Source organism: Desarmillaria tabescens, assembly GCF_030435595.1.
Source record: "Desarmillaria tabescens strain CCBAS 213 chromosome Unknown EV420scaffold_41, whole genome shotgun sequence".
In the NCBI taxonomy this organism is placed as follows: Eukaryota; Fungi; Basidiomycota; class Agaricomycetes; order Agaricales; family Physalacriaceae; genus Desarmillaria; species Desarmillaria tabescens.
In genome coordinates this window covers 316,237-329,828 of record NW_026848340.1, presented here as the reverse complement: position 1 = coordinate 329,828, position 13,592 = coordinate 316,237, and the positions used below count along the sequence as shown (strand labels likewise).

Below are 13,592 nucleotides of genomic sequence, written 5' to 3'. Positions count from 1 at the left end.
TGGGGTGCAACTTCTCCCGGAAAGAGGAACCAGCTCAGGTGCATCCTTCGCACAGCTTTATCCCCCCCGACTATCATCCATGGAATTCTACAGCCTCGGAAGTGAGCCATTTTCCCCTACGGTGGATGAGATTTGTTCCGCCTAGAAGCTCACGATGTTGCGACAGTGCGGTCACGCAACTGTTTCATCGGCCACCGTTCGGTGTTTTTATGCCCGTTTCTTCTACCAAAAACGACAGGCAAGATTATATCTCCGTCGAGAAATTCAAAGATAATTGACTGACAAGTTCAAAGTCCCGTAGGAGAGACATCTGTAACCTGTTCACTCTTACTATATGCCTCAGCTTCTCGGTCGACGGTAACAGGCTCAGGAAATCGCTAGCAATATCTATTATTCAGGTCATGGGATGTTGTCTTCGATACCGACGTGTCGGCTAGGCGGTTGAGCTGAATTCATGGGCGAGGCAAGCCCAGACAACCGCCAGAAAATCCTGCGCAGCTCTCATTGTGATTTCTCATGATTTTTGTAGCCAGTCCCATCAGCGTTGGCTGGATTCGTGTCATTTATCTGGGGGTCGCAACGACACCGCGTTTCAATCTCGGCTTTTACCATCTTTCCAGCAACGCAAATGACGATGATCAGCGATTGATCGCGCTCTTGGCATACGCAACAAGGTAGAACAGAATGTTCTTTTCCTCCCCTCGTTAAGACGACCAATGAGAAAACACACATTAGCGGTCTTCTTCCCGACTTCATCATGTGGTTCAAAGCGCAGTTCGGAGGCAAATCAAAGCAATCCCCGCAGTGGCGGCGCGACTCTTTGTTTAAAAGCGACATGGTGAGTCGCTGTAATTCACCAAAAATTGCATCTCACCCTCCTTCTCTTGTCTAAAGATGCGTTCAGTTTTCGCTCTCGCCACTCTCGCACTCTCCCTCCTTTCGTCGACTTCGGCGCACCCACACAAGGCGTCGTCCACAGTACCCGCAGGTATTTTGACGCGTATTTATCCTCCAAGCCATGATCCTGATCTTAGGGCCAGTCCGACGTAGGGGGGTAGGCAATTGCGCCGACTCCATCTCCAAGCGCGCGAGCGGCCTCGCGGATGCCCGTCGTCGAAGTCTCCGCCACCGCCTCAGCGAGGATACCACTAAACTCGCTGCGCGTGGTCTGGAAGAGAGGGCTAAGTACCCTACCATTCAAAACGACACTTGCATTCTGTCCCCAGACACGATCTTTGGACCCTACTTTGTTGACGGTCCGTGGTTTTTGCATTCACAGCAAAGAGTGTCGCCGCTGAACTCTTTCAGGGGAGCTGTACCGTCGTGACATTCGCGAGGGTGCCGATGGTATCGATTTGTACCTGGACATCGGATTGAGTGTGTTTTACTCATGGCATTGAACTCGCGCATTTTTCTAACAGTCATGTTTATAGTTGACGTCGATACCTGCGAGCCAATCGAGGACGCCTACATTGACTTCTGGGTAAGGTCGCTCATTGACTTTCCCCACCCTTGTTTACCTTTCCTTCACTAGCACTGCAACGCAGCTGGCATTTACAGGTAATCATATCTATTTCTTTTCGTGGTCCCTGAACCTTTTAAATTGAAATGCTTTAGTGGATACACCGGAATTAACCCGGATACTGTCGAGCCCTTCGACGGTACTTTTGACCCTCCCGCAATCTCTACTAAGTAACGCTAACTTCCCGTGCATTCATTAGGCGTCACACTCCGCGCAGACGGAACCACTGACGACACCACCTTCCTCCGTGGATTTACTGCGACCGATGAGAATGGTATCGCCGAGTATGATTTCCACTGATATTTCTCTCCCATTCGCCAGTCATTTATTGTGACCATCAGATTCCTCACCATCTTCCCGGGATATTATGCTTCGCGTACGACCCACATCCGTAAGCTCAACCTCTTTTCTTGCGGTTTCAATATATTCTGACAACTGTTACTTAGATATTGCTGTACAGTTCGTCTTTTTCTATTTGTATTGGGTATCCTCGATTCATCATATCATCCATTTAGTGTCAATGGCTCCATTTCTGAGGACGGCACCAACACTCTCGCGACCTCCAGCATCCAGCATGTCGGGTGAGTACTACGAGCCCTTTAACAACTACCATCTTTCTTACATTGTATCTCCAATTAGCCAATTGTTCTTCGAAGAGTCACTCATTAACCAAGTGTATGAAATCGGGGCTTACACTGCTCACTTGAGCACCCTCGATCGTGTCACCAATGATGTCTGTTGTTTCCTCTCCCTTATCTTCTCCAGTACTGATCCCCATCTAGGCGGACACCATCATCGGCGGAGCCAACAGCGACGGATACAGCGCCTTCGTATCCACCGAACTTCTCGGAGACAGTCTCGAGGACGGTCTCGTTGGATACATCACCGTCGGCGTCGACACCACTGCCATTTTCGACACCAGCAACTCCAACCCCGTTGGTGTCATCCCCACTGTGTCTTTAGCTGAGGGTGCCGAAGCGTCCGCCAGCGCTGTCGATGCTGCTGAAGGTCTAACGGTCTGAAGAAGGGAATAGAATGCTGCCGTCTTGCTCTCTTGAAACAGTAATGTTCGAAAATCAAAAGTTATTCAATAAAATGTCATTTTGTTTTATCATCTTCCGTGGAAACAGACCCCGCCGATTGTCCTTTCGAGTTCGTATCCCAGGTATCAACAATCGAGCATGTGTCGCAAGATCACCATGGTTCCACCATCGCATTCCGGCACTCTGGTTAAGTTGAAAACGGTGTTAACCAAGGGTGCCATCCAAGACCGTTAAACAGCATAGAGCAGGACCCGCTTCCCCCGAGCATGATCTCTGCCCCGATGTTGTCAGATACGGCGTGGACAACTTCTCATCCTACGATGATCCGTCTGTCCAAGGTCCGGCACCAATTCTGGCGCTAAGAAGTGTGGAAGAGGATCTCCGGCCGGCACCAGTACACGGATTCACCCTGGGCTATCGATCGTCATACTCAATAGTGTACGTCAGAGGGGTTGAGAAGGTTGGTAAGACGAAGTCGAGATGTAAAAAGTAGCGCAGTCGTTGAGGGGGAAAGATATGGAGTCAACTGGCTCGTCAAAGGAACATCTACTCCCTGAAAGCTCGCGCTAACTACACGGATAGCGAAGAAAGGACTAGAGGTCTGTCTCCGGTGGGAAGCCCCGTGGAGCGATCCAGCTGCAGCGATTAAGAGTGCGCCATGAGCGGAAACTTCTGCAGGAGAAAGAGTGGGCGAGAAAATGCGTATCAGCACCATCCTCCAAAGTGGGCTGTGGTGGGCTAGCAGGGCGATGAAGCCAGCACTGAAATGAAAGGAAGACTTGTACAATGGAGTTTGATTTGCCAATTCATCGGCTATGATAGAAAGAGGCGGGAGGTACTCCTTCATGTAGTAGCTTCAACCTGCGAAAGTGCCTGAGAACTGCAGTATAGTTGTATGGTTAGAACCGAATTGATAAGGAAATGCAAGAACCTTACCTGTCCAACAAGTCGACGAAAATCGAGGTTTTCGGCTGAAACATCTCGAGATACTCTTCAGGCAACAGACTGTTCTCCAAGTTCCTCTGATAAACCTTTAACACCTTGTCCTCATAAATGAGCGTCAGCCTGCCTCGTAATCCCGAGGCGACCACCAATTGTTGGATGTTCTCCAACGCTCGTCTGAGCAGCCGAAGCTTAAACTCCATATGGCCATGTACATCGACCGGGTTTCCCTTCTTCACCACTTTGTTGAACACCCCATTCCGATGGATGCCATATATCAAATTGGGTGTCTGCGAGATGCACATCTGCATATGCTTGTGAGACCACCTCGAATCTCTGGACTCGTGTTTGGTCGTCAACTCCACTAACGCCGACTGCGGGATTTCCTGTGCATAGGCAGCCTTGCCATCGAGATCAGGTAAACACGCGTCCACCTCGGCTCTTACGACCATCTTCATCCCCGCCAGGTCATACGTGATCACCCGATGATGCGACGTGGTATTCTCACACCCAGGCGCGGGGCGCGTGTGCATGCGCTCAAAGTTCCGGCCGTATCCACCCGGGTTGGCATTCATGAGGACCTTGGGCTCCCACCGAGTACACAAAACGGTTTTTGACCCAGCGAGCTGCAGGTCCATGCGAAAGTCACGTCGCTGGCCAGCTAGCGAAGGCGATAAGGCGTAGGAGGTTGTGACAATCTGCGACGACGTCTGCAGAAGCCCAATCAAAGGTGTCGATGGCGATGAAGATGGGTAGGAGAGGGTAAGGGGGAAGCCGGTGAGCGTTGAAGTCGCAGGCTTGGTAACCAAAGTCTGGGGGCAAGGTGAAAGGTGTCTGTCGGTGGGTCCAGATACGGGGAGCACCGGGGACGAGAATTATAGGTTTTCGAGCTTTCAACCAGCTGTAAGAGCCGAGGTACCGAGTACCGGTTATCTCAACTCTCTGCCCATCCTCGGTAGCGGCAGGAGGGTGCATCGTCAGCAATGGATCTGGGTCCAAACCGTGCATAATTTTTCGCAGGAACTTCCGAGGTGCATTATAAACCCATCCCCCTAGGTTGATTTGATCATGACACTGTCCTTTTTTCAGTGATATATCTTTCGCGATATGTCAGGACCGACCTTGGGAGCCACAATTTTTGTACTGGACATTCTCACACCACTGTGAAGATATTAGAACCAAATATCCAGCCTAGACAACAAGAGCCACCTTGGTGAATTTCCTGGCAGCGTTTTGTAGCGTGACCATAATATACAGTTGCGCATAAAACAAAAATATTCGCACTATGGCACATGAAGTATCTGTAACTGCTGCCGTCTTTCTTCCTAAGCTCGAAGTTGTGTCGGATGCAGAGGTAGAAGAAGATAGGAGTCACAGAGAGCCGATAGTCGTGGCGGTTGAGAGCAAAATGGCGTGGGAAATTCTCTGCCGCCTCTCTTGATCCCAGTACATCCATGTGGCTGTCGGCTTCTGTTCTCGCTGTTGCAGCATCCTCCAACTTACGAGTCTCCCAGATACCGGTATGAAGACTACTCAAACATACGGGCGTTTCCAGTATTACGGCTTTCGAAGGGCAATCTCGAAGGCGGGTTGCAATTCTTCATAGTTTTGGAAATCCCGCAGGTACGCCTTTTCTGCATTGACGAAGTAGCATGGCCTAATATCACTTGTATTGCCTAGATTCTATTGAAGGCCTGTGATCAACTCAAGAACATTGTCGAATACTTTGTCAAGATGCTGGATCGGCTGTGGAGAAGAAACGGTCGCGCATTCAGCGGTCTACTCTCCCAAAGTACCATAAGACGATTCAGAAAATGGATAATTGCCATCCAGTGCGTGTCTCCTTTGCTTCATGGCGGTATCGCTGTAGCCAACGTACTTTACAGACTCCTGATAGGCTCGCACGAGATTTAAAGGAACAACTTTCTCAGACCCTTGCCTTCAAAGTCAAAAGTACCATAATCAGCCGGTTTTGAATCGAAAACGCCTGGGATAATACCACTGGATGCATATACGCACCTTGAAGTGCGAAACAAAGTCCGGATTCTCCAAGACGAGCTCCTTGGGGTCCTCTTGGCAAATTCACAACTTCCAAGAAGTCTTCAGTCTTGGAGTTAAATTCCGGAATCTACCCGAACCCTCCTCTTGACTCAACGCTGGCCACGTCTGATATCCGATATGCCTACAACCCACGAGCTCCTTGTTCATTGTCGTCGGTCGTTCCCTTTCCCTCCTTTCGACTGGTTGCAAGAAGTCCTTAATGGGCAATCTACAAGCAACCTTTCAGGCAAGTGTCTGCTACTGTCATTCTCCGTTGAAGTGCTTTATCCTCACACTCGTCGTTAGGAGGGCCACCCACCACAATCGGAGAGTCGAGATTCCGGAATATTTCCTTGGTGTAATTGGCAGGCTTGATGCGAAACGCAAGTCACCATCCCCCATACCACGTTTTCCAGGGGCGAGACCTACCTGTATTTACGGATAATGCCCCTGATTCGCCTGGCTGATCACTGAACAAATGGCTATCCGGGATTATATCCGAAGCGGACGAGGTTGTAAGGCACCGATTGCCCCATGCCCATTACCTTCGGTCCGAGCTTTGACATCGGGATTACGGATTACAAGGAGAGGGAGCCGTCATATTTAATGACATACACGGAACTGAGTTGGTTAGCCCTCCCCTTCCGAATCTGGTCCCAACTGCTACACGATAGTCATCTTCGTCTCGCTGGCTGGCACCCCGATGTCCGTTCAGACACGCAGGCTGGTCACTGTCTCGATTAGATTCCCCAACCTTCGTAGGATCTACCTGTCCCGATGATCTTTCTTTACGTCGTTCAGATTCCGATATAATGGCCTGCCAAGGCCGTTGCATCATGACGGGGACCGGGTTTGCAGTATCTGCCCTCCTGTGACCTTTCGCCCTTTCTCAGACGTCAGACCGATCTGCGTGTAATTACACGCTTTGTATCCGTTGCTATGGTATTGGAAGCGCCTACTGTTGTCCGCGAGTTTTCGGGTATAGCCATTCAGGATGCATATACACGGCCCTTTCTTTCACAATTTCGAAGTATATGACGTCACGCGTCCTTAATTGCAATATCTCCGGGTAGCATTACGGTGGCTCTTGGCAAGTTGGGGCTATCTATGATCGAAGCTTCGAATATTCCAATCCATGGTTCGGGATCAAACCAATGGTTCTCAGATTCGATACGAGGAGTTCGTATCTAACTACTTGATTGTGGTGCTGTCCCAAAATAGCTAACTGTGTGGTATTCATTTCCACATAGAGCGTGAACTAACAATAAAGCAAGCCGACAGTAACCGCGTTCTTAATCTGATTCACCTAAAATCCTAGCAGGAGATCCACTCCGAATCATTCCGCGGGCTGAGTCACTTATTCCTGATAATCCCCCTTACTCCATCTTCTCTCCCTTTACTCTGCGCTCCATCCTTGTCGGATATGAATGTTCACTTCTTTGATTTCAACGCAATAGTGCCTGTTTCAATGAATTTTTGATGTATACCTGGAGGATAGCGCGTGTCGGGAGAGATTGCTACCAGCGGTGGGCACAGATTTTTCCGTTAGACGACTCCGCTCTTCCTGCTTATCGCCCCCGACGTTCAGCGTCGGACCGACATCCTGTTCTCGACGCGGTTAGACGAGGTTGATTACACTTGACACTTGTTCACTGAACAAACATCTTGAAATTAATCAAAATTCAACTCAGCTCCTTCCTCGCTCAACTTCAGACTATGTACCATCAGGCTTCGATGTGCAGACTATACATAATACAAAGTGCTGCCTGTAGAGCCGACGCGTAGTACCAGATTTAGGCAGTGCCTTCGGCTAGCTATGACGGAAAAACATTTGACTTGGTAACCGGTAATTCTCCTTTTACATATTACACGGAGGCAAAGTAGAAATACGAACACGTGAGGTTTTCTTTCCAGTTCACCGCTATTCACCGTCGGCGACGATAGCGCACCGCTTTTCTTAAGCAGCTAACGGGGCTGATGTCGGGGAACGTGCCTCGATGGCACCAGGCATGGTGAGGCTATTAATAAGCGGCTGGAAGCAATGCCGCAGCCAGGAGAATTCTTTATCGAGTTTGACTTCTCCCACCCTCTTCCCACTAACCACCACACCACACCACTACCTCACTCTGCAATGGCTGATATCCACGACCAAGCTACCCTTGCTGCTGCCATCGCCAACTTCAAGCCTACATCCCGTGAAGTCATCAGCGGAATCGCGCCGCATGTGTTCGAGGATCGGAGGTACCTCCAGCGGAGGAGAAGTAGGCGCAATGGGAGCCCCGTTAGGCGGCAACGGAGCCTAGCTGCTCTGAATCGTAGTAATGGGGGGACCAAGCGGTCACCACTGAGGATATCGGCTGTAATTAATTTGGACGACCCAGGTGTGTTCGTTGCTCGCTGCAAGTCGTTATCGCTGACTCACGATGATGATATAGATGAGCCAAAGGCGACATGTACGCAAGAGACGGTACAGGTGTCCAATGCAGATACCCGCAATATCAAGAAGTCGAGGAGGCGGACATTCCTCAGCATGGAATTGTCATTAGTGATACTAAAGTGCGTACTAGTCGTTAGCCTTATCCTCTATCGCTGACGGGCATTGCAGGACTCTCACTTCTAAATTAAAGTGACTATCTTCTCTTCCATTCCTGTTCTCTGTCACTCATCATCGGCATCTTCTGCAGGACGCGACACCAATAGACGTTCATCCACATTCTTTCAAGACACAAATTTATCTTATTATTTTTTCTTCTTGCTTCATTATTAACATTAAACGGAGTCGCCAGTCCTTCCATTCTAGTTCTGCCTATTGTTTTCAACTGGTCAACTGGATACCCTTGCAATAGATAGACGCAAATTCAATGTACCATGTATTTCTGCATACCCATCCTAATCCCGCAAGCGACGTCGGGACGAAATGAAGTAAATGACAGCTGTCGGAGCAATGAGATTCCCGATTTCCGCGCTCATGATAAGGAAGGAGTCGTGAGAGCGTGCTCAGTGTCGTAAAGATTGAAGAACAACAGCTCCCCTATAGGCCAATGCAAGGAAGCGAAGAGCGAATTTCGCCTCCTGTAACATGGGAGAACCGTTACGATTGGTCTTTCCACCGCTCAACGCTCGAGCGCGTAGGCGGTATTTCTGCAGCATGTGCATGCGAATCCTTCGTGGATATCTGGAACAGCCAAAAGGAACAAAAGAAAAGAAAAACGGACGATGCCGAAATCCTTATCTGCAAAGCCCGAGGAGCGCATTCTTTCCACCATCTCAAAGAACACGAAACCGATATCGGGATAGCCTTTTAGGAACGTGCGTCGCAACCGTAATGCTTCTGAACTCAAAGGAAGCAGCCAGTCAGGAATTAGACTTGTCAAGAACCAACGAAACCATGCGAAACCATAAGCCGGGTATGTTCAAGTATTAGTATATGATCGTGAGGAAAACTTCATTCCCACACAGCCTATGCTCTAGGCAACGGGTTTGTCCTTGCTCGTTTCGAAGAACATGTCCGCTGAGCGGACGTTTGAGTTCGGGGCCGTCCTCACTTCATTTATTTCGTGCCTATATAGAAGACGTCAACGTTTGAAGCACGTCAACTGTGTGTTTACGTACGTACCAGCGGATAACTAATGTCGACCTCGTTTTGAGATGAAAGAAAAGAACGGAAATTGCATTGCCCGAAATCCAGCCAGGTAGTAGGGACCAGAGGGCGGAAAGAAGAATCACGGATGAGGATTGTGAAAAGTCAAAATCAAATTGAATCGGCGTCACCGTCGCAGGGATAAGTACCCTAATGACGCGTGACGTCATTAACCGCAAGGAAAGCGATGCTTCTATAAAATATGTTCAGCAGCAAGTTCACGGAACACACCCGAAAATACGGGTGTAGTTTGATTAACCATGCGTGTATAATATTAAAAATATGCAGAAAAGCATGCACCACTGGGATGCAACAAAAGTCAGGCCTTGCCGTCCCACGCTGCAAGACATACAGGGAGGGCAATAGTTTCGGCAGAAAGGTCAAAATGAGATTCAGTGCCGGTGTCCACATCTGAGTTTATGCGGCAAGCTCGGTGGTTCAATTTTCGAATGAAAGAATGGCGCCTGCCCGGGCCGAGGCAAACAGGCACATGTATAGGGCATTGACCGCCTGCTCTAGACTAACGGCTACTGCTTCAAAAGAGTTTCTGAAAGCACAGCGTAGCAAACGTTACGTGTCGGCATTGAGGCCCGAGATCTAAAATCTCGAATCGTACAGTCCACTCTGTCCCCATCTACAGTGTCAGGTCTTTCCCTAGGGAATCGGCCCATGGGGAACGAAGCAAACCTGAATTGCCGGGATCTTGAGCAAACATCGCCGCAGGACTACCTGCTTAATAAAAACTATCAAGTTCAGTTGGCTGACTGGAAAAGGTGGCCCGCCAAATGATATCCTCAATCCAGGCACGTGTACGAGGCGCATTGGTCCCTCCCCGCCTCCCCAGACGAGGATCTACTGTACTTAGTCTGCGGCGCAGCAAACGTAGATTCGAGGGTGATTATCGTTGGTCGGCATCTTGTTGGACCGACGGGTACTTTTTCTTGGTCCGCTTTGTATACTCTCGTGTAACGCCTTGACGATGTGGAACCCGGAAGCTTTCTTGGTCCGCTACTGAGTGAACAACGCTCGAGCTCGGTTGTCACTGTACGAGCTGAGATCTGGGTGGTTTCTTCCGGTGTCTGCGGATGAACATCATCAATGCCGAGAAGAGACTGAGATTAATCAAAGGAAGCGTAGGTGCATAGAAATTGGACCGAGAGACACGAACAAACCTCGGATGAAAGCTGCCGAAGTGCGTATATCGGCCATGGAATACACGGCTGAGATAGTGACCATTAATCCTCTCGACGTGGTTCTACATTTGTATCCGGAATGGAGGCTTCTAGTGTCGCCTTCCCTCAAGATATGTGCACCTATATTGGAGAAGCGTCTTCGTGAGACACAATCGCATCTTTGGAAGCGCTGATATAGCGCATATACGCAGGTTTTGTGAGGACCTCGTGAATGGACGAGGTAATTCAAATTCGGCTAGATGTGGACTGCCTTCGAGAGATTTGCTCGCCGACTTGCACCCTTATCTTGACGAGATCGTCCCTTGCAGCTTTCATGGATCTATAGAGTATACGGGTTATCGGTAAAGGGCACTGACAGAGAAGTGACGGACCATGCATGAAATCGCGTTGCTCCGCTAGACAGTGTAGACTGTTCACGTCGCCGACGCGTTTGTTCCTCGAAGGCGTGCTATGACCTCGAAGACGACCTTGATATAGAATAGTTTTGGACGGTTTCTTATCGATCTAGGCGGTGTGCAGTCTCAGCTCGTGTCATGGTCGCAAAGGGGTATAACACGCACCTTCAGAGGCCTTATACTGACAACTCTTCGACAGGCAGTGGTCGGCAGGATACAGTTAGTTCATGTTGGGCAGTTGGAAGTAGGAGCTCAAGCGGGACGATGGATCATTTCCCACACTTGCTTGTTCTCGGCCGCCATCACGAGCTCCTATGTCTACAAGCTCTCTCTCCTTGCCTCTGAGTTCTGCGTCACCAAGAAGCCTGGAGGCAGAGACGAGCATAGCGACGATGCTTTGTTCATTTGGCTATAAATGCAAAATTTTAACTGTGCGTCGTACGCGAGCAGTTTGGATTGCAGCCAACTCGCTCGTAGCCCTAGTATTAAGATCAAAATACAAAACAAATAAATGGGTATCGTATCCATCATCCATTGAGCATTACGAGGCCAGTCACTTGCCTGACTTAAAGATTGCTTCTCTTTCATGCTGATTATCCTGTTCTACAGATAGTATTCACAGTAAATTCACGGTCAGATCCAGCCAGTTCAGTCTTACCAAGTAAGAGTTTAATGGACATTTTAGTCACAGATCCTTGCAGCAACATTTCTCGTGCTTAGGGCGCTCCGTCATTCTCAGGGAAGGCCAGCCGTGTGAGATATTCCTCTTTCCTGGCAACCATAGTGTGAGGAGCGAGTTTTTAGTACGCGGTTACCTGTAGTACTCACTGCTATGTATTGTTTCAGAGCTACACAACAACTGACAATATTTATTCTTTATATGCACCATGTTCCGTCACATTCTCGGACGGGGGATTGAATATCCATGGCTGCATACTCGGTATGAGGAATGATGGGCGCTTAGGATGTGCTCGAAGAGTCGACGGACTCTCACGGGTTGCCTTCGCTTCATCAGATGATATAAACGACCCATCGATGATCTGAACTCTATGGATGACCCCCACGCACACCCGTCCTCATCCCGTGCCCATGTTAGTGGTTGCTCCACCACGACCAAGAAAAGTCACAAGAAGAAGAAACGAGAAATCACTAACGGCCTAAACGCTGAACCCATCGCTACTCTAACGGTGCCCCCTGTTGACGGACCAAACGTCGCTATCAGAGATCCCAAGTACATCGGGTCATACAACTGGGTAGATAGCCCTTCCCCTACGATCTTAGTTCCTGGTGAGTAGAAATTCTGCCATCAACCCCACTGGGTATCTCCTGACGACCCGCCTGCCCAGGATCGCCCCGAATTTGGCGAAACAAACCGACCCCGTTCACTATTCGTCATGATACTGGAAATCATTTCTGCGACCAAAACGGTTATCGCCTTCCCAGCACACCACTTCTGCCCATCCTAGTCGCTGTAGACAAAATGGTGGTGAGATCTGACGTCTCTCCAATTTCGATTGACTGGCCCTCGGTCGATTACATCACCGACCGCAATGGGTTGCGCAAGCTCTTGGAGTGGGTGAGTGGGAAAAAGCAGAGTTTCAGGATCGACTTGCAGCTTGCGGGGAAGAAGACGGTGCTGTGTAATAGATGGGAGCCACAGTCGAGGCTGAAAGTGTTTGATGGATATGGATATAATTTCGAAGATGCAGTGACGAGTGCTGCTCCCGGGTGCGAAAGGAGTTCAGGAGGACACCACAGGGTCATCACTTACGTGAGCCCAAGTCACATACCAAACATCCTTTCGTTATCTGATGGTTCGTCCTAGGACCTTTGTGGCCTCACGATGGTGGTTCGTTTCGAGGTCGACGCATGTCACGTCCCTCACGATGCTCCTTCGACGTCTACCGACTTCCTGTCAGCCCAGCTTGCATCAATGGCCCTGTCCAAGTCCACTACGTCGACACATACCGTAGATCAAAGAACATCCTTGACCGTCATTTCCACCGGAAAGCCCATACCCAATGAATCTGTCATTGAACTGACGACAAGGAAGGGCAATGACTCTGGTATCCGCTTGAGGAACAAGTATCCACAGTTGTACTTCTCCCAGACGCCGGAGCTTATCATTGGTTTGCACCACAATGGACGCTTTACGGATGTGCAGCGAAAGACAATGGAAAGCCTGACATCTCTCGAAGACAGCCTTCAACGGAGGTTGGGAGCGCTGGGGCAGGCTTTAAGTGATATCCAAGATTTGGTTGTCCAATCTGGGACGGAAGGACGGTTGAGCTTAGTAGGAAGGGATAAGGAACTGCTAGTTTTTGAGAGGGTATCGACTGCCAGTTGCTTGCCGGAGACTTACTTGAAGAGGTTTGTAGCATCTGGATGATAGTATCTCGCAGCATCTCGTCACTTTTGTAGAATCGGAAAGATTCCACGGAATCATGTAATAGTGTTTTGTCCAGAAATCACCAATGATAGTCTCCATTACGATATCAACACGTTAAGCGGCGGTTGGCCATACACATGATCCCTGCAGAACAAAGATTTCAATGAAGGCCACAAGAAACGGTTTAATTCGCGCTTTATTAGCCCCTAGCTAACCACTACGGCTCGAATTTCTGAAAGTACAACATAGCCAACGTTACTCTCCAGTATCAGGGTTGCCACCCGAGATCTAAAGTCTCAGCGATTGCGACTCCGGGTGAAGTCCGAGCTTCCTATCTAAAGAGATCTTACGCTCTCCTTGGAACGTGGAAAGGGCCTATATTGCAGATATCTTCAGCGGATACCGCTGCAGGATCACCTGTTCAAAAC

At 49.3% G+C, this 13,592-nt stretch overlaps 4 protein-coding genes across 4 annotated transcripts; 3 read left to right on the top strand and 1 right to left on the bottom strand.

Moving 5' to 3' along the window:
• The first annotated feature begins 357 nt into the window (after nucleotides 1-357).
• Nucleotides 358-2,571, top strand: EV420DRAFT_844963 (Intradiol ring-cleavage dioxygenase). The gene is made up of 14 exons (XM_060483693.1): nucleotides 358-674; nucleotides 736-838; nucleotides 895-988; nucleotides 1,041-1,256; nucleotides 1,309-1,377; nucleotides 1,434-1,483; nucleotides 1,535-1,560; nucleotides 1,618-1,661; nucleotides 1,722-1,806; nucleotides 1,864-1,913; nucleotides 1,969-1,981; nucleotides 2,038-2,103; nucleotides 2,162-2,255; nucleotides 2,305-2,571. Exons 1-14 carry the CDS (start codon nucleotides 517-519, stop codon nucleotides 2,542-2,544), a joined length of 1,308 nt encoding a protein of 435 aa, XP_060326582.1. The 5' UTR covers nucleotides 358-516; the 3' UTR covers nucleotides 2,545-2,571.
• Nucleotides 2,572-3,408: 837 nt separating this feature from the next.
• On the bottom strand, nucleotides 3,409-4,658 carry EV420DRAFT_1647373 (uncharacterized protein; the record flags this gene model as incomplete). Its single annotated transcript, XM_060478033.1, has 4 exons — nucleotides 3,409-3,445; nucleotides 3,502-4,168; nucleotides 4,203-4,581; nucleotides 4,629-4,658. The coding sequence occupies 4 exons, from the start codon at nucleotides 4,656-4,658 to the stop codon at nucleotides 3,409-3,411; spliced, it is 1,113 nt and encodes a 370-aa protein (XP_060326581.1).
• A 3,020-nt stretch (nucleotides 4,659-7,678) lies between these two features.
• Nucleotides 7,679-8,177, top strand: EV420DRAFT_1483483 (uncharacterized protein; the record flags this gene model as incomplete). The annotated part of the gene is made up of 3 exons (XM_060469987.1): nucleotides 7,679-7,928; nucleotides 7,983-8,103; nucleotides 8,153-8,177. 3 exons carry the CDS (start codon nucleotides 7,679-7,681, stop codon nucleotides 8,175-8,177), a joined length of 396 nt encoding a protein of 131 aa, XP_060326580.1.
• Nucleotides 8,178-11,824: 3,647 nt separating this feature from the next.
• EV420DRAFT_1275698 (uncharacterized protein) lies at nucleotides 11,825-13,164 on the top strand (the record flags this gene model as incomplete). Its single annotated transcript, XM_060467919.1, has 3 exons — nucleotides 11,825-12,062; nucleotides 12,122-12,546; nucleotides 12,601-13,164. 3 exons carry the CDS (start codon nucleotides 11,825-11,827, stop codon nucleotides 13,162-13,164), a joined length of 1,227 nt encoding a protein of 408 aa, XP_060326579.1.
• Between the last annotated feature and the right edge of the window lie 428 nt (nucleotides 13,165-13,592).

Bases quoted from the DNA above. Each gene is read 5' to 3' on its own strand.
- EV420DRAFT_844963 (XM_060483693.1), top strand. From the start codon at position 517: ATGATTTTTGTAGCCAGTCCCATCAGCGTTGGCTGGATTCGTGTCATT. The intron at 989-1,040 runs GTATTTTGACGC...TCTTAGGGCCAG, and splicing joins GTCGTCCACAGTACCCGCAG to TCCGACGTAGGGGGGTAGGC. The intron at 1,378-1,433 runs GTGTGTTTTACT...TCATGTTTATAG, and splicing joins GTACCTGGACATCGGATTGA to TTGACGTCGATACCTGCGAG.